This window comes from Dipodomys spectabilis, unplaced genomic scaffold (genome assembly GCF_019054845.1).
Source record: "Dipodomys spectabilis isolate Male_0828 unplaced genomic scaffold, ASM1905484v1 ptg000163l, whole genome shotgun sequence".
NCBI classification, from domain to species: Eukaryota; Metazoa; Chordata; class Mammalia; order Rodentia; family Heteromyidae; genus Dipodomys; species Dipodomys spectabilis.
The window spans coordinates 21006790-21031033 of record NW_024870840.1 but is presented as its reverse complement, the minus strand read 5'-3'; the positions used below and the strand labels follow the sequence as shown (position 1 = coordinate 21031033).

The 24244-nt window shown below is 45.6% G+C and overlaps 3 protein-coding genes across 3 annotated transcripts in view; all 3 read left to right on the top strand.

The window, feature by feature from the left end:
• Window positions 1-1131, top strand: part of Dmc1 (DNA meiotic recombinase 1) — a 38177-nt gene extending 37046 nt beyond the window's left edge. Inside the window, exon 14 of the mRNA XM_042693142.1 lies at window positions 715-1131. Coding sequence (XP_042549076.1) covers window positions 715-784 — 70 coding nt within the window. The 3' untranslated portion in view covers window positions 785-1131. The remainder of the gene's footprint in view (window positions 1-714) is intronic.
• The window catches only part of Josd1 (Josephin domain containing 1), a 312495-nt gene that overhangs the window by 111327 nt on the left and 176924 nt on the right, over window positions 1-24244 (top strand). The gene's annotated exons all lie outside the window — the stretch shown is intronic.
• Ddx17 (DEAD-box helicase 17) overlaps window positions 11518-24244 on the top strand; it is a 21011-nt gene continuing 8284 nt past the window's right edge. Inside the window, exons 1-9 of the mRNA XM_042693135.1 lie at window positions 11518-11899; window positions 16789-16939; window positions 17632-17731; window positions 19595-19728; window positions 19948-20013; window positions 20955-21096; window positions 21506-21666; window positions 21756-21928; window positions 23551-23661. Coding sequence (XP_042549069.1) covers window positions 11850-11899; window positions 16789-16939; window positions 17632-17731; window positions 19595-19728; window positions 19948-20013; window positions 20955-21096; window positions 21506-21666; window positions 21756-21928; window positions 23551-23661 — 1088 coding nt within the window. The 5' untranslated portion in view covers window positions 11518-11849. The remainder of the gene's footprint in view (window positions 11900-16788; window positions 16940-17631; window positions 17732-19594; window positions 19729-19947; window positions 20014-20954; window positions 21097-21505; window positions 21667-21755; window positions 21929-23550; window positions 23662-24244) is intronic.

Sequence of the window (24244 nt, the reverse complement as noted above, 5' to 3'; positions counted from 1 at the left end):
ATACTTTGTATGGGTTTCCTCTTTTTCAGTTCCTTCACTAACTCTAGAGAGTTTTCATTTTACTTTTTGCCATTTCAAAGTAGCTGGTAGTATTGTTTCAAATAAAGCTACTAAATTATTTTGTAATTCCACTTAGATCTACTTACTCAACACCAGTTAAGAGTGTAGCAAGGCCTACCTTATCTATCCTCCATTGCTATCCTCAGGAAACCCCTCTGCTATTTCCTAAGAGAAGTAACTTTACCCTTGTACACGAGAAGTATACTGCCTTCAATCTTCTAACAAACAACAACAAGCAAGCAAAATCTTTGAGGAACAATATGGTTAAGAACATGCTCTGTGAGGTCAACTGTTTTGGTCTCTAATCATCTTTTCATTACACTAACAAAAATAACTAAGGCTGTATTTTTCTAAAGAAAAGAGGTTCTGAAAGTCTGAGGGCATGACAGTACCCTAAAAGGTGCAGTTATCCCTCTTGTCTGGTTCCAAGTTTGGGGTAGTTTTTTGATATTCAGAACCTTATACATAGAATTTGTTGAACAAATGTGAGGGTTAATAAAAGTTGCAGGCAAATTCCATAGTCCACATTTAGCTGCACCAAGTCTGCGCTGTCCTTGGAGACTCAGACTGATGGAGCATGTTGCCTGTGACATGAATATAGTATTTATAGAAATAGAGCTTTTTATAAACTTCTGTTCCCTTGTATTCTGTTAGCCCTGAGATGCCTGAAAATGAAGCCACCTTCGCAATAACTGCTGGAGGAATTGGGGATGCCAAGGAGTAGGTGGTGAATTGATGCAAATTGCTTCTCGGTGCTTATTAGGAGCTGAAGAAGGGGAGAAGCAATCTTGAATTTTAAATCTTGAAAGAAGAGTTTGTTTTTTTCACATGTTATTAATGGAAAGTCAGCAAAAGAGATTTAAATCTTATATTTATCTTAAAAGTTCCTGATATATAACTAGACATTGAATGTCAATTCAAAAATATATATGCATATTCTTGAATTACTTACAATAGATACATACACATTTGCCTGTCAGAAACTATTTGGGGAGGGGTATTTGATTCCTTCCCTTTTGCTTCTCAAAGTAAGCCGTTAAGTAAACAGAAAGTCCAGAAGCTTACAAAGGTCCCAGACTTCCCTTCTAATACTTTACTAGGACACTGGACCACTGCCTTGCAAAGCCAGTGATGTTTGAGTAGAGAATATTTAGGACACCAGAAACTATGTACACAACCCAACTATAAACTCACAGCAACAGACAAGAAATGAGAAAGCCAAATTTTTAATCATTTGATGTTTTCAAAATTTGAAAATACATTTGACAAATGTATTTCTGAGCCAAATATGGTGGCCACAAGCTTGTAATTGCAGCACTTGGGAGGTTGAGGAAAGAGAATCTTAAATTTGGGGTCAGCTTGGGCTAGAGTGAGACCCTGTCTCCAAAGACCAAAAAAAAAAAAAAAAAACAGAAAAAGAAAAATGCATTTCTGATACATATATGTTCCCTCAGGAAGATAAAGATTTTCAGTTTAAGATAATAAAGAGAATGTGATTTTTTATATTTTAGGTAGAGAATTCAAAATATTTTTTACTAAACACTGTTGACTTAAGTATAAAATTTCTGAATAGTAATTTTAGAAATGTGTACAAGAATTTTATTTTATCTGATTGTTAAAAATAAAAGCTTACAAAATGAATTGTGAAAATGTTTAAAAATTAAAATACTAATATATACAATGCCAATCTTTACAGACCTCAAAAGAATTTAATATTTATGTTGCATTAACTTTTTTTTTTTTTTTTTGTCGATTGTGGGGCTTGAACTCTGGGCGCTGTCCTCACGCTCTTCAGCTCAAGGCCATCTACCACTTGAGCTACAATGCCACTTCCGGTTTTCTAGTGGTTTATTGGAGAAAAGAGTCTCACAGACTTTCCTGCCCAGGCTGGCTTTGAACCGTGATCCTTAAATCTCAGCCTCCTGAGTAGGTAGGATTACAGGTATGAGCCACCAGTGCCTGGCTTGAATTAGTTTATATGACACATTCAAGTATGGAAAGTTCCATTTCCTACAAAAGGCATTTTGTTTTCCAATTAAGGCATTTGTTCATTATTTGTTACCTAATGAAGTGCTGAAGAACAAAAAAAATATGGTTCCTGCCTCAAAGAAATGTGTACTTTACTTGTGTGGGTTTTTTCCCAGGTATAAATGTATTTTGACAACTTCAAAAAAATCTTTCTAGCTGAGGCAGATGCCCCTCTGGCCCTTCCTGGGCTAGGTGATTCTTAGGGAAGCAAAGGCAGATTCTGATCATTTGAGTCTCTGAAGAGGTATAAAAGGTTGATGGGTATCCTGAAGGAGAGACAATTCAGCAAGGTCTGCAGCAATGGCAAACTAACCACTCTACAGCCTGACCTCTACCTATTTCTGCCTTCCTCATCCCAAAGGCACTGGTTCCAGGCAAAAGGAACCAGTCCTCTAATTTAGAGCCCCTAGAAATTATTCCAACTGGGCCAATCCGCACCTGCTTACCCTAACCTATCTGCCTTGTCTTCCGCTCGACCATGCCAGTAAAGACCACAGCCCAAGCTGTCCTCTATTCCAGCCTTCAGCCTTAAGACCACCTTGATGTTGATCACCCTGTGGTCTTGCATGGCATCCAATATGGAATGTAGTGACCCTCCCTTGAAGATATATAATAAGCTCTCTTCTATTTTCTTCCATAGCCACCCCAAACTGACTATCCTATTCACAATTTGAATAGTATTAACAACTCTTCCTCAAAACTTAAGCATAGGTGAAATTTGGGAAATTATGTACTCACTTAATCACACACACACACACACAAAAACCCACCAGAAAACTAGAAGTGGCACAAAAAAAAAAAAAAAAAAACTTAAGCATAGGGAGGCAGAGATCAGGAGGATTGGGATTCAAGGCCAATCTAGGCCAAAAAATGATCCCATCTCTACCAACAAGCTGAGCATGATGTCCATCCCAAATACACAGGAGACACAAACAGGAAGCCCGCTATCCAGTGTGGCCTAGGCAAAAATACAACACTCTATCCAAAACATAAAAGCAGAAAGATGTTGGGAATATACATAGATTTTGGGGAGACATAATTAAACTCAAAACTATAAGAATCACAGTGAAGTGTCAAACAACCAGGATGGTCAAGATACATACAAATTCAAAACTGGAAGGGATGCTGGACACTGGGGCTCAGGCCTGTAATCCTACTTACTCAGGAGGCTGAGATCTGAGGATCAGGGTTCAAAGCCAGACTAGGCATTCCCTGAGTTTTATCACCAATTAACCACCAAAAAGCCGGAAGAAGAGCTATAGATCAAGTGGTAGAACACTACTAAGAGACAGTGCCCAAGCCCTAAGTTCAAGCCTCAGTAGTGGGTGATATTAGGAAAGATCTAGCAGATGAAAGGAAAGAAAGAAAACAAGAGACCTCATGGGGCTGGGAAGTTGGCTCAGTGGTAGAGTGCTTGCCTTGCATGCATGAGGCCCTGGGTTCGAGTCCTCAGCACCACATAAGCAGAAAAAAGACAGAAGTAGTCCTGTGGCTCAAGTGGTAGGGCACTAGCCTTGAGCTGAAGAGCTGAGGGACAGCGCCCAGGCCCAGAGTTCAGCCCCCACAACTGGCAAAAAAAAAAGAAAACGAGACCTCAAATAGATCCGGTCAGGCTTTAATCAGTCAGCACTAAAGAGGGGCCCCAAGTAACACCAAAGAGAATTGGAGATATAACAGGTACTAAAGGCAAGTGGGGGAAGTCTGGGGTGTAAGTACAGTGGAATAAAGGAGCTGTTGGGTTGTGGACTCATGCAGGGCAGCAGCAGGTCTCACCCAGCGCAACATGCACTTCCAAATAGGTGGGGTGTAAGTTTTTTTTTGTTTTTTCCCCAGAACTTTCCCATAGGATGCTGGTGGCTCATGCCCATAATCCCAGCTACATGGAAAGCTTAGAATGGGACTCTCTTCTTTCAAGGCAGTCCAGACAGAAAAGTTGGTGAGACTTTATATCAACACATAGCTGGTATGGTGATATGTACCTGTCATCCTAAATTGTGTGGGAGGTTAAAATTGGGAGGATTGTAGCTCCAGGCCAACCAGGGCAGAAAATTTTTGTGTGTACCAATCCTGGGGCTTGAACTCAGGGCCTAGGCACTGTCCCTGAGCTATTTTGTTCAAGGCTAGCGCACTACCACTTGAACAGTGCTCCACTTCCAGCTTTTGATGGTGAATTGGAGATGAGTCACGGATTTGAACTGTGATCCTCAGCTCTCAGTCTCTTGAGTAGCTAGAATTACGGTTTGAGCCCCTGGCATGCAGCCAAAAAGTTTTGAGATTCCATTGCAACAGAGGGAAACTACATGAAGTAATCTGTGCCTGTGGTCCCAGTAATGATGGGAAGCCTAAGATAGATGGATTTAGATCCAGGTGTGGACTCAGGTGGGAAGCAAGGCCCTATCTCAAAAATTACTAGCAACACCTTCCCCATGTAATTGTAACCCCTCTGTACAGTATTTTCACAATAAAAAAAATTATGAGCAAAAAACAGGCCTGGAGGCTGAGATCAGCAGTAAAGGGTATGCATAGCAAGCACAAGACCCTAAGTTCAAACCTCAATACTTAACCCCCCCCCCCCCCAAAAAAAAAGAAGGAGTTCAAAGCTAGTTTGGGCTCCATAGCAAGACTCAAGTAAATAAACATTACAATATTGAACTATAAGACAAGTGAAACAGGTGTATGCTGAGTAGCTACCAGGTAGGTAGTATATACTAAGTGGGCCCACTGGACAGAAGGATGATTACCTCTGAGGGGAGGAAAAGAGCAGAATGGTGCAAGGTCTCATTATGCTACTCAGAACTTTGCACAAACTAAAACTGAAGAATTGCTAAGTCCAGCATAGTAATACACATAGTCCCAGCAACTCTAGAGATGAGGTGAGACATTTACTGGAGCCTATCAGTTTGAGACCGGCCTGGCAACATAGCAATTTAATTTTTCAACAAAATTAAAAAGAATAAGGCTTATGGATTATTTGTTTCTGGAATTTTCCACTGAATATTTTTGGATTGCATTTGACTGTGAGTAACTAAACCGGTGGAGAGATAAATGGCGGATAAACAGAGACTACAAAACTAAGTATATTTTTTTCAGTCATGGGGTTTGAAGTCTGGGCCTGGGCACCGTCCCTTAGCTCTTCAGCTCATGGTCTCCCACTTCGAGCCACAGCACCACTTCCAGGTTTCTGGTGGTTAAATTGGAGATAAGAGTCTCATGGACTTTCCTTCCCTGGCTGGCTTTGAATCAGGATCTTCAGCTCTCAGCCTCCTGAGTAGCTAGGATTACAGAGATGAGCCACTGATGCCTGGCCTCTAAGTCCATATTTTTTAAAATACAATTGGCTATACATAATTATGTACTCTGTGATTAGTTTTCCTTCTTACCTTTGGCAGGACATAGCTTTCCTCTGACACCCCACTCAGTCCTTGTCTGAATGACACCTCCATATCTACCCAGGGACACAAAAGAATCCCAGCAAACGCCTAACTCTTCCTCAACTACTAAGTCTTGATTTTACTATATACCTACCCTCCTCTCCAGCAAAGGCAGGCAGACTTCCCCTTCCAGTTTACCAAAAAGAAAGCAAAAATGCTCCTAGTTCCTTAGAGTTTTTTGTTTTGTTTTGTTTTGTTTTTGGCTGGTCCTTTGGGTTTCAATTCAAGGCCTGGGTGCCCTTAGGCTGTGTGTGTGTGTGTGTGTGTGTGTGTGTGTGTGTGTACACATACGTGAGCATGCATGCGTGCTTATTGGATCTGGGGTTTGAATTCAGGCCCTGAAGGCTGTGTGTGTGTGTGTGTGTGTGTGTGTGTGTGTGTGTGTGTGTACACGTACGTGAGCATGCATGCGTGCTTATTGGATCTGGGGTTTGAATTCAGGCCCTGAAGGCTGTGTGTGTGTGTGTGTGTGTGTGTGTGTGTGTGTGTGTGTACACGTACGTGAGCATGCATGCGTGCTTATTGGATCTGGGGTTTGAATTCAGGCCCTGAAGGCTGTGTGTGTGTGTGTGTGTGTGTATACATGTACATGAGCATGCAAGCGTGCTTATTGGATCTGGGGTTTGAATTCAGGCCCTGAAGGCTCTGTGTGTGTGTGTGTGTGTGTGTGTGTGTGTGTACGCGTACATGAGCATGCATGCGTGCTTATTGGATCTGGGGTTTGAATTCAGGCCCTGAAGGCTGTCTTCTACCTTTTGTGCTAGTGCTCTACCACTTGAGCCATAACTCTACTTCTGGCCTTTTCTGTTTATGTGATACTGAGGAATTGAACCCAGGCCTTCGTGCATGCTAGGCAAGCACTCTACCACCAAGTCATATTCCCAGCCCAGCTGTATCAATTTTTATTGAAAAGTAAGTCATTGCCTCTTTCCCCATCCACCCCTTGTGCAGCCATTTCTCTTCTGGCTTAAAATTTGCATCCTCATAGCCATCATTTAACACTATCTGTAAAATTTTTCGTATTTAACAAACAAGAGAGCTTTCATCTACTAAGATCCCTATGACTTAGAAGGTAACTGGGCTATTATATTTTGACACACAAAAAATAGTTCCTTTTGCTGCAGCCTATTTAGAATTTTTTGCTGCACCCTAATTAGAAAAGTCCATTTGTTGAGGCAAAGGGCAGGGTGGGTGTATCATCCTGTGTGTTCGGAAAGATAAATGCCAAGCATTTGTGTGTGCTCGTGTGGGATTTGTCACACCTTGTTAATTATAATCCCTTCTTCTGAGTCTTTTAAGACATATTAATACTGTTCTCTAGGCTTGTGAGTCACCCTGTCTTTTTACCCCCAGTGAGCTGTGTCGTCTGCACCTCTTGTCTCTGGGTTTTGTGTGCTGTGTGTCAAGGGGAGGAATCTGCTTTTCAGGTGGGAAGTGATTAGTGCCTATCAGTGCCAAAGCACAGATCTCTTTGCTAAGTCTCCAAGAGGCCAGAAGTGAGACTTGAGAGTCAGTGTGTGACGGCTGTGGGGGTTTCTGGGGATTGAACCCAGGGCCTTCCTTGCACATGCACGGAGCTCCACCTCCAGCCCCAAGTCAAATCTATTCTTATGCATAGAGAGAGGGTTAACCAAAATCACTGAAGTTGGCAAAATTTAAAAGTGTGGGTGAGGAATAGAGAAGGGAGGCAAGCTACTGAAGCAGAGGGGAGAGAGAGGGATGTTAGAAGGCCCACAATGTCAGACTGTGGGGTTAAACTAACTCTCCAGGTCTTTGGGAGTCACTGAAGTTTTTTAAGCAGGAAACTTCCATACTGGCCAAGTGGGAAAGCACCTGGCGGGGTGAGCTTGATGAAAATTTCAGAGTGGTAAAAACTTGATCGAATGTATGTGTAGAACTTAGGTGGCTTGCAGCATAAATCGCTGCAAAATGAAACTGAAGACTTTAAAATCTGAACAAAAACATTCTGTGTTTCAAAGTTCTCTGAGTCTTGAGTATAAATTTTACTGCTTTGTAAACTACAAAAAAAAAGTATCTGTTTGAAAGTTGTCTGAGTCTTGAGTATAAATTTTACTGCTTTGTAACCCACAAAAAACATGAAAATGGCAATGATATTATTGGCTCAGGTAGAGGTCTGAGAAGACAAACTATACACAAACATGACAGTGGAAAGAACAAATGTGGTTCTCTGATCCCATAGGAAGGTGCCCCCAGAGACATCAGGCAGTATCTGGAGACATTTTTGTTGTCATGACCTGGGTAAGGAGGGAGATCTCCTGGCATCTAATAGTTAAGAACAAGGATAGCAGGGCACCAGCAGTTCACACCTATAATTCTAGCTACTCAGAGGTTGAGATCTGAGGATTGCGGTTCAAAGCCAGCCAGGACAAGAAGGTCCATGAGGTTCTTCTCTCCAATTAACCAACAGAAAACTGGAAGTGGCTGTGTGGCTCAAGTGGTAGAGTGCCTTGCCTTAAGCTGAAGAGCTCGAGGATAGCATCCATGCCCAGAGTTCAAGCCCCACAACTGACAAAAGAAAAAATGATGTTGGTCAACATCTTTACAAAGTACAGGACACCCCTCCATAAGACACTATCCATCACAATGTCCATAGTTTTAAGTCAGAGCCTTGCCAGGAATCTGCATCTGAGTACTAAACACGCCATTTGCCCATTGAGAGGTCCTGGACCAGCTATTTAACCTGAGGGTTAGCTTTCACACATAAAGTGAAAAGTGAACACAACTCATATCCGATGCATATTATGCACTACGCACCTCTCTGGTGTTTCAGAGGTCATCTTTTCCACATCCCAATGAGGTTCTATTATTTCACTTACAGATGAAGTTAAAGCAATGAAAACTCATAGCAAATACATGGAACACAGTGAATATTAGAACTCAACTGTCAGTATCAGGTTGGTGTAGGTTCTGGGACTTGAACTCAGGGTCTGGGCACTCCCCCTGAGATTTCTGCTCAAATGTAGAACTCTACCATTTTTAGGGAAGGAGTGACATTGTCCAAAAAAAAAATGTACTCATTACCTGACTTACAAAACTAACTGTTCATCTTTGGGTTGGAAATGTATCATGAATGTGAGGTGGGCATGGTGGCTCATGCCTATAATGCTAGCCACTTGGGAAGCAAGAGATGATCAATAATTCAGTGCAGCTCAGACAAACTCAACTTCAACCAATTTAAAAAAAAAAGCTTAGTACACTGGCACCCACTTGTCATTCCAGTTATTCAAGAAAGATAAATAAGAAGATTGCAGTCCAGGTCACCCCAGGCAAACAATAAAAGACTATTAAAAAATATATAACCATGGGCTGGGAAGGTGGCTCAGTGGTAGAGCACTTACCTTGCATGCCTGAGGCCCTGGGTTCGATTCCTCAGCACTACATAAGCAAAAAGAAAAAAAGCCAGAAGTGGCGCTGTGGCTCAAGTGGTAGAGCGCTAGCCTTGAGCTGAAGAGCTGAGGGACAGCGCCCAGGCCCAGAGTTCAGGACCCATGACCGGAACCAAAAAAAAAAAAAAAATATATATATATATATATATATATATCTGGCAGGTCCAGTAACTAACCTATTATCCAAGTCCCTGCCCCTACCTCTAGAAATTCAAGCATGCCCATCCCTTGGGAAGTGGGATTTCCCTGCCTCCACCATGAAGACAAGATGGTGCCTGTCAAACCCAATACTATATCATCCATCAAGATGGTGCCTGTTATACCAAGCACCGTCCCTGAGCTTCTTTTTCCTCAACCTTAGCACTCTACCACTTGAGTGTGCCACTTCCAACCTTTTCTGTTTATGTGGTACTAAGGAATCGAACCCAGGGTTTCATGCATGCAAGGCAAACACTCGACCCCTAAGCCACATTCCTATCCCTGGTTGGAGATCGTGGAATTTCCTGCCTGGGTTGGCTTGGAACTGTGATCCTCAGATCCCAGCATCCTGAGTAGCTAGGATTACAGGCATGAGCTGCTAGCATCTGGCTCCTGTTTTTCCTTAAAAAGGAAAAACGACAACAACAACAAGGGGCTGGGAAGATAGCTCAGTGGTAGAGCGCTTGCCTTACATGCATGAGGCCTGGGTTCGATTCCTCAGCACCACATAAGCAGAAAAAGCCCGAAGTGGTGCTGTGGCTCAAATGGTAGAGTGCTAGCCTTGAGCTGAAGACCTGAGGGACAGCGCCCAGGCCCTGAGTTCAAGCCCCATGACCAGCAAAAAAAAAAAAAAAAAAAAGCGAGCCAAAGTGTGTGCTATATCCCTTGAGCCATAGCTCCACTTCTGCTTCTTTGCTCATAACCAGAGACCAGTCTTGCCCAGCCAGGACCTTCTTACCCTTCCTGGCTTTGAGCCATGATCTTTAGATTCCAGCTTCCTGAGTAGGATTACAAGCATAATCTACAGGTGCCTGGCTAGCAATACCTTCTTATCATCTTAAAACAGTTAACAGGTAAACTACCCACTGGGCCCCAGAGACTGGGCTAATGGTCAACCAGGTCACATCCTTGACCTGGGACTGTTTTGTTTGTTTTGGTCCGTCGTGAACTCTGGGCCTGGGCGCAGCAGCTCTTCAGCTCAAGACGAGCCTCTACCGCTTGAGCCACAGCACCTCTTCGGTTTTCTAGTGGTTTATTAGAGATAAGAATCTCACAGACTTTCCTGCTCGGGCTGGCTTTGAACCTTGATCCTCAGATCTCAGCCTCCTGAGTAGCTAGGATTACAGGCATGAGCCATGGGTGCCCGGCTAGGGACTGTTTTAAACTATATAAACCTTTCTCATTCTCTGCCTCCAATTCTATTTAACCTAAGGCCAATTATCGGTGCTCCTAAAGCTGGCTGAAGGTGTACTGCAGTGCTGTCTTCTCACTGCTGCCGTGAAATAAATCTCTTTTTGCTGCCCTTCATCAGGTCTCTCTACCTGGCACATGGGAGGCTGGTGGTCAGATCTAACATGGGACTGCTGGACTTTAGCCTGAGGTCTAATTTGAGAAGCACAGGAAGCATTTGCACACCATTGTGTCATTCAACATCAACACTGGTTCAAGGACCGACCATCACCCTGGCAAACCCGCTGGAGGAGGAACCCGCTGTGGCCCAAGCGGCACGTGCGGGAGCCGACGCCCGCACCGGCGGCCCCCATCTCTCTCCTCCTTCCTCCGACTGCAAAAACCAGGCCTTGGGAAGCGCAGGCTTCAAGGACCGGGGTGGGGGGCACGATGCCGGGGTGCTGCGTGGCCAGGCCAGGAGACTTGCAGGTGCATTGGAAGGGAAAGGCCGCGGACAGCGTGGGCAGCGGGCCTGGGCGCCGGGCGCGGGGCGCAGAGCCGGGTCTGGCGCTGCACCGCCCCGCCAAGAGAGCACGGCCGGCGACCACGGCTCCAGGCCACACCGCTTAATGGCGGCGGCGGCGGAGGAAACCCGGCGCATCTATCATGGCTGCCGGCGGCGGCGGGGCGGAAGGAAGCCGGCAGAAATGGCTCCCAGGCGCGAGGCCTGTCTCGGCGGCCGGGGACGGTGGGACCACAGGGCCGCCAAGGCTCCCGAAGAGGCCTGGCCCAAGCCTGAGGACGCTCAAGTTTAACGACAGCAACGCGAGCAGAGTCATTGTTCCCGCAGAGCAATCCCCCGTACGGCGGCTTCACGTTGCGTCCCGCCGTCGGAATCCGGCCAAATCCTCTATTCTCCAAACAGAATGCGCTACGCACACTGCGCAGCTCCGCAATAGTGGGCCGACTAACGACTAAAGAATGTTACGTCGCACGAGGGGAGGAGGGGCTGGCCCCTCGCCCCACCCCCACGTTCGACTTCAGGCGGCGCGAGAATTCTACGCCTCTTACGTACTTTGTTTTTCTTACGCCGATAGCAAAACGCACCCGTCTCCGACACTGACGTAAATCGCTTCCAAGAATTTCCGTAGCACCCAGCGGAGCCCTCGGGCTATTCCGAGACGCTGTTTACGTACCGTCCCCGCCGTGCGTAGCGTTAATTTGGAGCAGTCTCCGCGGCGGCCGCCATTTTGTGCAGTCGCTGGGAAGGAAGGAGACGCCTAGACCGAGGCCCTGCCCGGTTTGAGCGTATCCAGACCTACCCACCGTCTTTATAACCCCGATTCTCTGTGTTTTGCTCCCGTCTCCGACGAGAGAGGCGGCGACGGTGGCGTCTGCGACGGGAGACAGCGCGTCGGAGCGAGAGAGCGCCGCGCCTGCCGCCGCCCCAACAGCGGAGGCGCCGCCGCCATCGGTCGTCACCCGGCCGGAACCGCAGGCCCTTCCGAGCCCGGCCATCCGTGCCCCGCTCCCCGATCTCTATCCGTTTGGGACCATGCGCGGAGGCGGCTTTGGGGACCGGGACCGAGATCGAGATCGTGGCGGGTAAGACGGCGGGAGTCGGGGGAGGCCGCGCGGGCTACGGGCGCCCGAGGCACAATGGCGGCCGGCTGCGCGGGCCCGCGGCCGGGGCCCCGCCTGGGGCCGGGCGAGGAGCGGGGGGCCGGGCGGCGGCGGCGGCGGGCCGGTCCCCCGACCTGTGCGGGCCTCCGCCCTCACCGGGACGAAACGCCGTGTTCTCGGTTCAGCCGACAAAGGCCCCGCGCGACGTGGCCCGGGGGCCCAAGGCGCCGCCAACGGGCCCGGGGCCGGCGGCGTGGGTTTTGCTCGCGTTCGAAGGCCGCGGACTCGCGGTGGAATGCAGAGCGGTGGGATGGCGCGGGGAGGGGAGAGCCGGGCCCCGGGTCGGGATTTAATGTCGGGGTCGGCCCTTTCTCCTCCTCCCCGCCCCCAGTTTACTGCAGCATTAACTTCTCGCCTTAGCGAGGAAGTATTCTTATGAAATGCCCGGCTTACCCCGGCAGGATTGGAAGATTCGAGAAAGGAGGCGGTGTTAAACCTGCAGGCCTTTCAGAAACCGAGATTCCGGTTTCTGTTTTCTTTTTTGTTGTTTTTGCTTGAAGTCAAGGCCTGGGCCCTGTCTCCGCTTTTTCGATTAAGGCTCGCGCTCTGCCCCTTGAAGAAGAATCTCAGAGTTTCCTACACTGGCTGGCTTTGAACTGCAATCCTCAGGTCGGGGCCTCCTGCGTAGCTCGGGTGATAGGCGTGAGCCACCCGCCCTCCGCTTCAGATTTCAGTATCTGTAACACTTTAGGCAAGATCCTTTCATTTTCGTTAAAAGTGCTCCTCTGAAGGAGCGAGCAATGCTTCACTGGGCTGGGTTCTCAGGAATTAGGTAACTGTTAGATAGGTCTTGGTGTAGGAGGTATTAATGATCGCCCCAGACTTTGTTGTTGTTGAAATACAAATACCACACCACCTAAGTGAATAGCAATATAATTACTCAAAAAACGTGTAAAGTTGAAAATAACTCTGTGATACTCTTAAAGACATACATCCTAGAGAAATCCCACGTTTGTCCCAGATCATGTCCAGAAAAATACGCCAGCCTAGTTCCTGAAAACAGGACATTGAAACAACCCAGATGTCTAAATTGTGAGAAGGTTTTGGATCCATTTGGATAACTCTAAATAAGACTTTTTTTTTTCTTAAGAAAGTTGTCTAGAATGAAATCATTTAAGGTTATTTCTAGTTGCCCAACATGGTGTCCCGTGTCTATAACCCCAGCACTGGAAAGGCAAAGACGACGGGAATATTGTAAGATTGAAGCAAGATTCGGTCTCCCAAAAACCCAAGCTGGGCACTGGTAGCTCATGCCTATAAACCTAGCTACTCAGGAGGCTGAGACTTAAGAGGATCCTGGTTAGAAACCAGGCCAGAAAGAAAAATCGGTGAGCCCGTTTATCCCCCAGTAACCACCAAAAAGCTGGAAATGGAGCTGTGGCCCAAAGGGTAGAGTGTCCAGGCCCTGAGTTAAAACCCCAGGACCAACACACACAACACCATTTTACTACATTTCCCAGTGCAAGTACTATAACTATGTGCCAGTAGGCACAAGAAACATTTTTACAAAAAGCTTCAAAAGGCATTCTTTCTCCTGAAGGCTGCCTTAATTCTGTCTTCACCTGAATTTTCCTTTGGATTTGAGTTACTATGGTTTCAGTCTTGGCAGTGCTACAGTGCTGAATTGAAATATTACTGTAAAAAGAGAAAATGATGTGTACTTATAAATTAGTACAATTTTACATGCTAATATGTGAATCTCCAAGTCTTAAAATCAGGTTTATTGCATAGCCCAATTTCACTGTTAATGCTAGCAGATAGAAGCTGTGAACCGACAGTATTGCATGTTATCTCCTAGCGTAAAGTAGTATGCCTTGGGCAGGAGGAAAGGAAAACTTTAAACCTTAACAGAAATCTTAATATTACATAGTTTCATCTACATTGTTACCTTAAGGTCTGAGTTACACTAGAATACAGCAGAAGCAACAGAAATAATACTTAGGAACCACATACATTTATATAAGCGAGATAAAGATTTGGGGCTTTCATTTTCTTGTTTACAAGACAGAGTGGTTCCTGAAGAATTGTGTTAACTGCTTCATCTGCAAGTGAGATAGAGTGGCTGACCCAAGTGGCCTTTGTTCTGTGTGGCCTGTGAACAAGTAAAAGATAATGGCCTGCCTATACCCCTATCTATGCTAAACGCTTCATGCATTAATTAATTAATTAATTTCACTTAGTAATATTAATTTCACTTACCGCTTCAGCCACAGAGTACCTTGTGAGTGATCCCAATAAAATTTCCTGCTGTAACACTTAGTATGCTTGTATTTAAAGAAATAACTATCTGGTCTGGACATTCTAATACTTTGATTCATAGGAAATTGAAACTCTAACCAGTGCTAAAATTTCTACAAGATAATAACAGCAAGAACAGGAAAAACAAATTCAATAAAGTGTTAGGAAATGGAATGAAAAAGGTCCTGTGTAATTTACCAAGCAAATCTCCGTACTTTACTGACAGATTAGTATAAGGAAATGAAAAACATCTTTAGATTCTTAAATGAAAAAATAGCTCTAATTTCTTATTTTTTGGGACTGGTCGTGGGGCCTGAACTCTGGGCCTGGGCGCTGTCCCTCAGCTCTTCAGCTCAAGGCTAGCGCTATACCATTTGAGCCACAGCACCACTTTCGGCTTTTTTCTTTTTGCTTATGTGGTGCTGAGGAATCGAACCGAGGGCCTCATGCATGCAAGGCAAGCGCTCTACCACTGAGCCACCTTCCCAGCCCCAAAAGGTTGGTTTTTTTTTAAGAATCTGTTGATAAGGTGTATTGATGGATTCTTCTATAAATCGATGCTGTTTGCCTCAGAACAAACGATTGGAGGCCACCCTGGTTAAAAAGTGAGCAAGACACCCTCCCCCCCCCCCCCCCCCCCCCCAATTCAGCAGATAAACTAGACATGGTGTGGTACACATCTCTAATCCCTACCTGCTTACCTAGAAGCATTGGTAGGGATAGTGGTCCTTGGCAAGAGTGAGACCCTATCTGAAATGGAAGAGCAGCTAGTCCATGCAAAAATACTAGGCCCTGTTTGGGAAATAGTATCAAAATGGGTAAGTGTGGCTCAGTAGTAGAGCACCTGCCTAGCAAGAACAAGGCTTGAATTCAAAAAGTAGTATGTCCCCCCAATCCTCCACCCCCCCCCAAAAAAAAAAAGTATTGTTCTACTCTGTTGGAAACAAGTTTAGAGAAATTAAAGATAGTACAGCAAGTGGTAGAGTAAGAAAATCTTGTCTGGATCCAGAGTCTGATCAAATCCCCATGGTCTCTAAGGACAAAAATGTATCTCTTTCTCTGTCCTAGTTGTCCATTGTATTCATGCTTTTTGTGGCATACAAGGTGCATCTTTTTTTGGGAGGGGGGGTCCGGTCTTGGGGCCTGAACTCTGGGCCTGGGCGCTGTCCCTCAGCTCTTCAGCTCAAGGCTAGCGCTCTACCACTTGAGCCACAGCGCCACTCCCGGCTTTTTTCTTTTTGCTTATGTGGTGCTGAGGAATCGAACCCAGGGCCTCAGGCATGCAAGGCAAGCGCTCTACCACTGAGCCACCTTCCCAGCCCCGCATCTTTTTGAAACTACTGACAGAACTGGGCAAGGTATTTTAAGCTTGTGGTCCTATCACCTGGAAGGCAGAGGTGGGGAAGCCAGCTTGAAGCTACCCAGGGCACAGAAGTTCTTGAGACTATTGTTGCAAACTGTGGCTGGGCACCATGGCACTCACCTGTCATCCTAGCAACAGAAGGAAGCACAAATAGGATTATGGTCCAGGCTAGCCTTAGCATAAAGTGAGATGCTGTTTCAGAACCAGGAACCAGTGGTTCACACCTGTAATCCAGCTAATCAGGAGGCTGAGATCTGAAGAACACGGTTCAAAGCCGGCCTGGGCAACAAAGGCCCTGACACTTGTATCTCCAATAAACTACCAGAAAACCAGAAGTGGTGCTGTGGCTCAAGTGGTAGAGCACTCTCCTTGAGCTGAATTCCTCAGGGACCCTGCCCAAGCCCAGAGTTAAAACCCCACAACTGACAAAAACAACAACAAAAAAAGATTTAGTCTGGTGCCAGTGGCTACTTAGGAGGCTGGGATCTAAGGGTCATGGTCTGAAGCTAACCTGGGTGGAAAAGTCCATGAGACTTTTTGTGTGTGTGTGGTGCCAGTCCAGGGGCTGAGTTTTTTTTGCTCTACCACTTCCAGCCTTTTCTGTGGTACTGAGGGATTGAGCCCAGGGCTTCATTCATGCTACGCAATCACTCTACCTCAAAGCCACATTCCTAGCCACCACGAGAGTCTTATCTCCAGTTAATCAACGAAAAGCCTGGAGTTTAGCTGTGGCTCAAATGGTAGATCATTCGCTTTGAGTAAAAGCCTAAGTAAAGGACAGCATCTAGACCTTGAGTTCAAGTTCCCCAGTACTGGTGTATCTACACAAACAATGTAGCTCAGTGTTCCCCAGTACTGGTGTACCTACACAAAATAATGCAGCTCAGTGTTGATGGCTCATACCTGTAATCCTCTTACTGAGGAGGCTGAGATCTGAGGATCCCTTGTTTGAAGCCAGTCTGTGAGAGTCTCTTCAAAAAAGCCAGTAAAGAGCTGGGCTAGAGTTATGGCTCAAGTGGTAGTCAGCAGCCAAACAAGCATCAGGGCCTGTGTTCAAGCCCTGGTATCAGACAAAAATAACTAATGCAGACAGGGACTGGTAGAGTGGCTCAAGTGGTGGAGCATCTTCTTTGCCCTGAGTTCCACCCTAATACCTCTCCCTCCCCCCACCCCAAAAAAAGTCACGAACTGAAATATTTTTCCTGTTTAGATTTGGAGCAAGAGGTGGTGGTGGCCTTCCCCCGAAGAAATTTGGTAACCCTGGGGAGCGCTTACGTAAGAAGAAGTGGGATCTGAGTGAGCTTCCCAAGTTTGAGAAGAACTTCTATGTAGAACATCCAGAAGTGGCCAGGCTCACTCCAGTAAGTGTGGGGGTGCACTTGCACACGCACGCATGCACTCGTATTTATGTTTAATACCAGCATTTATGTTTAATACCATTAATCAGTGGCCAGAGCTGATTGTATACTGCCGTCCTAGTCTTCAGAAGACCCCTTGGAGAGACTGGCGTGAACTGCACACACTGTCTTACTTTTCCGGACGGATTGTGCTTCTTGCTGTGTTTGTCATACAGGATTTTAAACTTTCTATTACATAGTTCAGGCCTTCACATCTCTGAAGCTTAATTACCTTTTTAAAAGTTTACTTATGAAGTAAAAGTGAAAAATTGGTATGTTTTTAAACCTCATTTTGAGGATTCTACTTAAGAACTATTTGCTTGTTCAGAAAAATAACGAAATGCTGATAGTAACTTGGACCCAAGCCCCACATTTTCTCCCTCTTCTAGTTCTGATCTTATATACAAGTGACTTACTTTTTTCCTCTTGTACAAGATGGAACCCTTAATCATCTACATCTTAGTTAATGGGATGATAGAATAGGTGTTCTGACTTGGAACATGAAGTATGCTGTTAGGGTACTAGGGTTTAAAATCAGGACCTCACCTTTGGTAGGTAGATGCTCTGTCACTTGAACCTCACCATGCCTGGAAGCAAGTTTTGAATATAAACCAAGACCCTTCTACTAACTTAGCTTACTTCATCTTTTTCTGTAGTATGAGGTTGATGAGCTACGCCGAAAGAAGGAGATTACAGTGAGAGGTGGAGATGTTTGTCCTAAACCTGTCTTTGCCTTTCATCATGCTAATTTCCCACGTAAGTACCTTTCAGTCCAGAGGAGTTCAGTTTGGTTGTTAATAGTTGTTAAATTTAGTTGAGCAATAAACATGATAGTTTCTCAAGGTTTGGACAGGCTCAGGATTTTGTTGAAATATTAAATAGAAACCTTTCTTATAAAGACAGTAATTTATGTAATGGATTCAGGGTTTTTTGTTCTGTTTTTGTCGGTCATGGGGCTTGAGCTCTGGGCTTGGACGCTGTCCCTGAGCTCTTCAGCTCAAAACAAGCACTCCAAAAAGAAAAAAGCTGGAAGTGGCGCTGTGCCTCAAGTGCTAGAGCGCTAGCCTTGAGCTGAAGAGCTGAAGGACAGTGCCCAGTCCCAGAGTTCAGGCCCCACGACCGGACCCAAAAAAAACAAGCGCTCTACCACTTGAGCCACAGCACCACTTCCAGTTTTCTGGTGGTTAATTGGAGATACAAATCTCATGGACTTTGCTGCCTTTAAACTGTGGCTTTAAACTGTGATCTTCAGATCTTCTGAGTGGCTAGGATGACAGGTATGATCCACCAGCGCCCTGCTGTTTTCAGTTAAATTAAAAACTACTGTTAACTCTGTTGGCACATAAGAGTTGTGGAGGGGCGTTTTGTTTTGCTGGTCTTGGGTTTTGAACTCAGCGCCTCCCCGCTTGCTTGCTCACTGGCATTCTAACATTTGCGCCACACCTCTGGCCTGGTTACTTGCTGTTTGGGGAAATGAAGTCTTCACAGACTTGTTTGCCCAGACTGGCTTCAAACTGTTCCTCTAGATCTCAGTCTCTGAAGTAGTTAGGTTACAAGCATAAGTTACTGATGCCTGGCTCACAGGGGATTCGGTTACTTTTCATACTCATCTGTTCTCCAGTTTAAACATTTTCCCTTAGTTTTTCAACTTCTAAGGCTTTCCCTCTGCTTTCTACAAAGCATCAGAATGAAATTGCTTTCTAGTTGAATATAATACGAATTTGACAGCTGGATGTCGGTGGCTCATGCTTGTAATCCTAGCTACTTAGGAAACTGTGATCTGATGGTTGAAATTGGAAGCCAGCTTGGGAGGAAAGTATAAGAGTTACTTCCAGTGAATCACCAAAAGGCTGGAAGTAGAGATGTGGGTTAAGTGGTAGAGAGCAAGCACCTGTCTTGAGTGCCCAGGCACTAGGATCAGCATAAAAAGAAACAACATGCAGCTGGGAAGGTGGCTCAGTGGTAGAGCGCTTGCCTTGCATGCCTGAGGCCCTGGGTTCGATTCCTCAGCACCACATAAGCAAAAAGGAAAAAGCCGGGAGTGGCACTTGGCTCAAGTGGTAGAACGCTGGCCTTGAGCTGAAGAGCTGAGGGACAGCGCCCAGGCCCAGAGTTCAGACCCCACAACCGGACCCAAAAAAAAAGAAATGACATGCAATAAGTGATTGTCATGTGCCTGTGTTTTAGACACAGACCCCTCCCCTCTCCCCCTCCCTCGTTGTGGGAGGCTAGTTGTAGAGGCTAGCACTCTACCACTTGAACCACAGTGCCACTTCTGGTTTTCTGGTGGCTAATTGAATTAGAGATGAGTCTCAGATGTCAGCCTACTGAGTAGCTGGGGTGACAGGCATGAGCCACCCACATCCAGCTGTCATCCAGCCTAGATACTTTTAAATAGTGGTTAGTGAGCTCTCTTGTGTATTAATTAGTGAATCCTCAGAAAGCTACCTGAAGTGAAGCCATGCTTTACCCAGCTACTTGGGAGGCAGAGGCAGGAAGAATCCAGGAGTGTGAGGCCAGCACAAGCAGAGACACTGTCTTGAAAACAAAACAAAAAAGATGGAGGGCTTGTCAATCCCCGGAATGCAGGGGGAAAGTAACATGTTTCCTCTCTTGTAGAATATGTAATGGATGTGTTGATGGATCAGCACTTCACAGAACCTACTCCTATCCAGTGCCAGGGATTTCCATTGGCTCTTAGTGGCCGGGATATGGTGGGCATTGCTCAAACCGGCTCTGGCAAGACATTGGCGGTAGGTATTATTAGCAGCTGAAAATCTTTGACAGTATAGTAGCTTACTATCACATACATTCCCAATTCTTAAAAGTAGTTCAAATAGTGTGGGCATTTTAACTATCAAATATATTGGAGCACTTAAATGTTTAAATTTACATTGTATATCAGCAGTAGTCTGTCTGGGTATTATTATTGGTCTAGAATTTGATGTAAGATTGTTGTTCTTCCTCTCTAGTATTTGCTGCCTGCAATTGTTCATATTAACCACCAGCCATACTTGGAAAGAGGAGACGGCCCAATTGTAAGTGTTCTTTCTGGTGGTTGCATGTGGGGCAGTAGGCTTTATATATATATATATTGTCTTGACTTCATTCTTAAGCCCATCCTCCATAGGTGGAAGTGGTGTTACAACTGAGCTCGTGTTAGAACCATGTTATATGCTGGACAAGCTTTGACCACCCAGCTGAATCCAGCTGTGCCTGTGGGCTATCAGTTGCTTAGTGGTGCTGTGAGGGAATGCAGAGGTATGGGCAGGGGTTCCTGCCCTGTGGAAAGTCAGGCAGGCTGGGAGGCAGGCTACTGAGCCGGGCATCAGTAGTGCACACTGTAATCCTAGCTACTCAAGGCTAAGATCTTAATTTTCCAGTCCAGGCAGGGAAGTCCATGAGACTTACCTCCAGTTAGCCACCAAAAAACCAGAAGTGGAGATATGGCTCAAGTGTAGAGCGCTAGCTTTTAAGACACTTTAACTTTTGGTTTGTTCTCCATCACTTAATACTGCTTGCTTTTTTTTTTTTTCTTTTTGGTGCCGATCCTGATATATTAGATAGTATATGCTTGTTTGTGCCTAATGTATCTAGCAAAGAATTTCAGCAAGGAATGCCAACTCTGCTGTTTACTTTTCCATCTGCATTTCTTGTTAATAAGTTATCCATAGTTTTTGTGTGGGAATAAAGTCGTTCAGTCATTTTGTGAAAGTGTGTAGTTGGGCGCAGATAGTGCAGTGTAGTCAACGTAGACAGCAGAGGCTCAAGGCTTTGAAGCGGGCCACTGAGAATGCTGGTATCGTCCCCATGCTAAACGATGAATCCTGTCATTTGCCACACTCCCTGCCCTTCCAGTGCCCTCCCTATCATGTACTTTGGAAAATCCATAGATTAGGCAACAGGCCAAGAATAGAAGAGTGGTTTTTTGGGGGGAGGGTGTCTTAAGTGATTTTTGTTGTCTTTTTCCCTGCTGCAGTGTCTAGTGCTGGCTCCCACCAGAGAGCTTGCTCAGCAAGTACAGCAGGTAGCTGATGACTATGGCAAGTGTTCCAGGTTGAAGAGTACATGCATTTATGGAGGTGCGCCTAAAGGTCCCCAGATTCGAGATCTGGAAAGAGGTAATAAAAAATTAATGTCTTGGAAGTGGCACTGTGGCTCAAGTGGTAGAGCACTCACCTTGAGCTGAAGAGCTCAGGGACAGCGCCCAGGCCCAGAGTTCAAGCCCCACGACTGACACGCACACAAAAAATTAATGTCTTGAGTAGTGAGTTTATGTACCTTACCAATTCCTGTGAATGAAGTTGAACAAAATAGTGGGGTTCTTGTGAGGGCATAAAGCGTTTTCAGGAGCTTAGAAATGCTCAGATTCTATCTAGTCTTTAGGAGAGGAACCTCATCGCTGGAAGGTTTAGTAGGACCTGATGGTTGTACATGAACCGGAACTGTGTTGTTAAATTCAGTTACTGCTCTGTAGCATTGACTGTGTGTCCACTAGGGATAGATCTTTGATTTGATTTTGCTTCATAGGTGTGGAGATCTGCATAGCTACTCCTGGAAGACTGATAGATTTTCTGGAGTCGGGAAAGACAAACCTTCGCCGATGTACTTACCTTGTGCTGGACGAGGCTGACAGGATGCTTGATATGGGCTTCGAACCCCAGATCCGTAAAATTGTTGATCAGATCAGGGTATGGAAGGCTAATACTTAGCTGTCTTTATGTATTTGGACTGTCAGCCAGATCCTTAGCCTAAAAGAAAGCCTTTCTTTTTATGATAGCCCGATCGGCAGACACTGATGTGGAGTGCAACATGGCCAAAGGAAGTGCGACAACTTGCTGAGGACTTCCTCCGAGACTACACCCAGATCAACGTGGGCAATCTGGAGCTGAGTGCCAACCACAACATCCTTCAGATCGTGGATGTCTGTATGGAGAGTGAAAAAGACCACAAGTACGGAAGAGATTTCACTCTTTATTAGTACTTTTTTTTTTTTTTTTGGTCAGTTGTGGTGCTTGAACTCTGGGCTTGGGCGCTGTCCCTGCACTCTAGCTCAAGGTGAGCGCTCTACCACTTGAGCCACAGCGTCACTTCCAGTTTTCTGAGTGGGTAATTAGAGATAAGAGTCTCATGGACTTACTTTCTGCCCGGGCTGGCTTTGAACCTCCATCCTGAGATCTCAGCCTCCTGAGTAGCTAGGATTACAGGTGTGAGCCACCCAGCTAGATTTCACTCCTTTGATAAATCTTCAGCCTTCCTAGTAATACTTGAAATTTTAGTTTAGTTTTTTTTTTTCTTCTTCTTCCTTGGGAAAGGCTGGCCTTGAATTTGTGATCTTGCTGCCACAGCTTCTTTGAGTATTGGGAAAGTAAAAGTATATGTCACTGTACCTGGCTTGGGTGACCAGTACTTTTTTTTGGTCGGTTGTAGGGCTTGAGCTCTGGGCTTGGGTCGCTGTCCCTGCTCTCTTCAGCTCAAGGCAAGCACTCTACTGCTTGAGCCACAGTACCACTTGCGGTTTTCTGAGTGGTTTATTGGAGATAAGTCTCAGGGGCTTTCGTGCCTGGGCTGGCTTTGAACCGTGATCCTCATATCTCAGCTTTCTAAGTAGCTAGGCATGAGCCACTGGCGCCTGGCTGACCAGTACCTTTTTTGAGGCCTGGAAACTTAAAAAAAAAAAATTGTTGGAGCTGGGCACCAGTGGCTCAAACCTGTCACCTTAGCTGCTTAGGAGGTGGAGATCAGTGATTGCAGTCTACTTTGGGCATAATATAGTTCCTGAGACTCCACCTCACTCAATAGTAAAGTGCAAGCAGAAGGATCACAGCGAAGGCTGGCCTGGGCATAAAATTAAAAAGCAGTTGAAGCGCTGGGAAGTTGGCTTAGTAGTAGAGTGCTTGCCTCACATGCATGAGGCCCTGGGCTCAATTCCTCAGTACTACATAAACAGAAAAAAGCTGTGCCTCAAGTGGTAGGGCGTTAGCCTTGAGCTGAAGACCTGAGGGACAGCGCCAAGACCAAGTTCAACCCCCACAACAGACCCCCCCCCCCCCAAAAAAAAAAAAAGCAATTAAAGCCAGGGGCACAGTTCAAAGCCAACCTAGGCAGGAAAAGTCCCAGCCCTTTATCTCCAATTAATCACCAGGAAACTGGAAGTGGACCTTGGCTTAAGTGGTAGAGCACCAGCCTTGAATAAAACTAATGGGAACACCCAGGCCCTGAGTTCAAGCCCAAGGGTGGCAAACAGTAGGAGTAGGGGGAGGGCGAGGCCTAGAGGGAAGCATTGAAGTTGTGGAGCATCTGTAGCAGGTGGAGAGCCTTGCTTTTTTTTTACAGTGCCTCTTTTCTTCTAGGAAGGTTACATTTGTATTTTAAGATCAGAGTGTTGCTTAGTGCTATGTCTTTTTTTTTTTTTCCCCAAAGTTTTAAAGGTAATGTGTAAAATACTGTGCTGGGATTATAGGCATGTACTTCCATACAAAGCATGTATGTTTGGGAGTTACTGCAGTGATCCTCTATATAATATCCAGAGAGATTTTTTTCTCTGATGACTGCATTGACGGTCTTATTTTCAGGTTGATTCAACTGATGGAGGAAATAATGGCTGAAAAGGAAAACAAAACAATAATCTTTGTGGAGACAAAGAGGCGCTGTGATGACCTCACTCGCAGGATGCGCAGGGACGGGTGAGTACCAAAACTAAACGGGGATAGCATTGCATTCCCTTCCCAGTAAGGGCTAGTTAACGTATTCCTTTGTTTTTGTGGTGTGGGTCTTTGAGCTCCAGGCTTTGTACTTTGTAGACAGGTGTTCTACTACTTGAGCCCTACCTCTAGTTACAAAGGTTCTTTTTATAGCTTAGTTTTCCTTTATTATTTTTGTTGGTGATGGGGTGATGGGCCTTGAACCTTGGGCCTGGGTGTTGTCCCTGAGCTCTTCAGCTCAAGGCAAGCGCTCAAACACTTGAGCCACAGTGCCACTTCCGTTTTCTGATGGTTAATTAGAGATAAGAGTCTCACCGACTTTTCTTGCCTGGGCTGGCTTTGAACCAGGATCCTCAGGTTCCAGCCTCCTGAGTAGCTGGGATGACAGGTGTGAGCCACCAGCGCCTAGCTAGTTGTCCTTTTTTATTTATTTATTTTGGATCCATTCGTGGGGCCTGAACTCTGGGCCTGGGCGCTGTCCCTCAGCTCTTCAGCTCAAGGCTAGCGCTCTACCACTTGAGCCATAGCGCCACTTCCGGCTTTTTTCTTTTTTGCTTATGTGGTG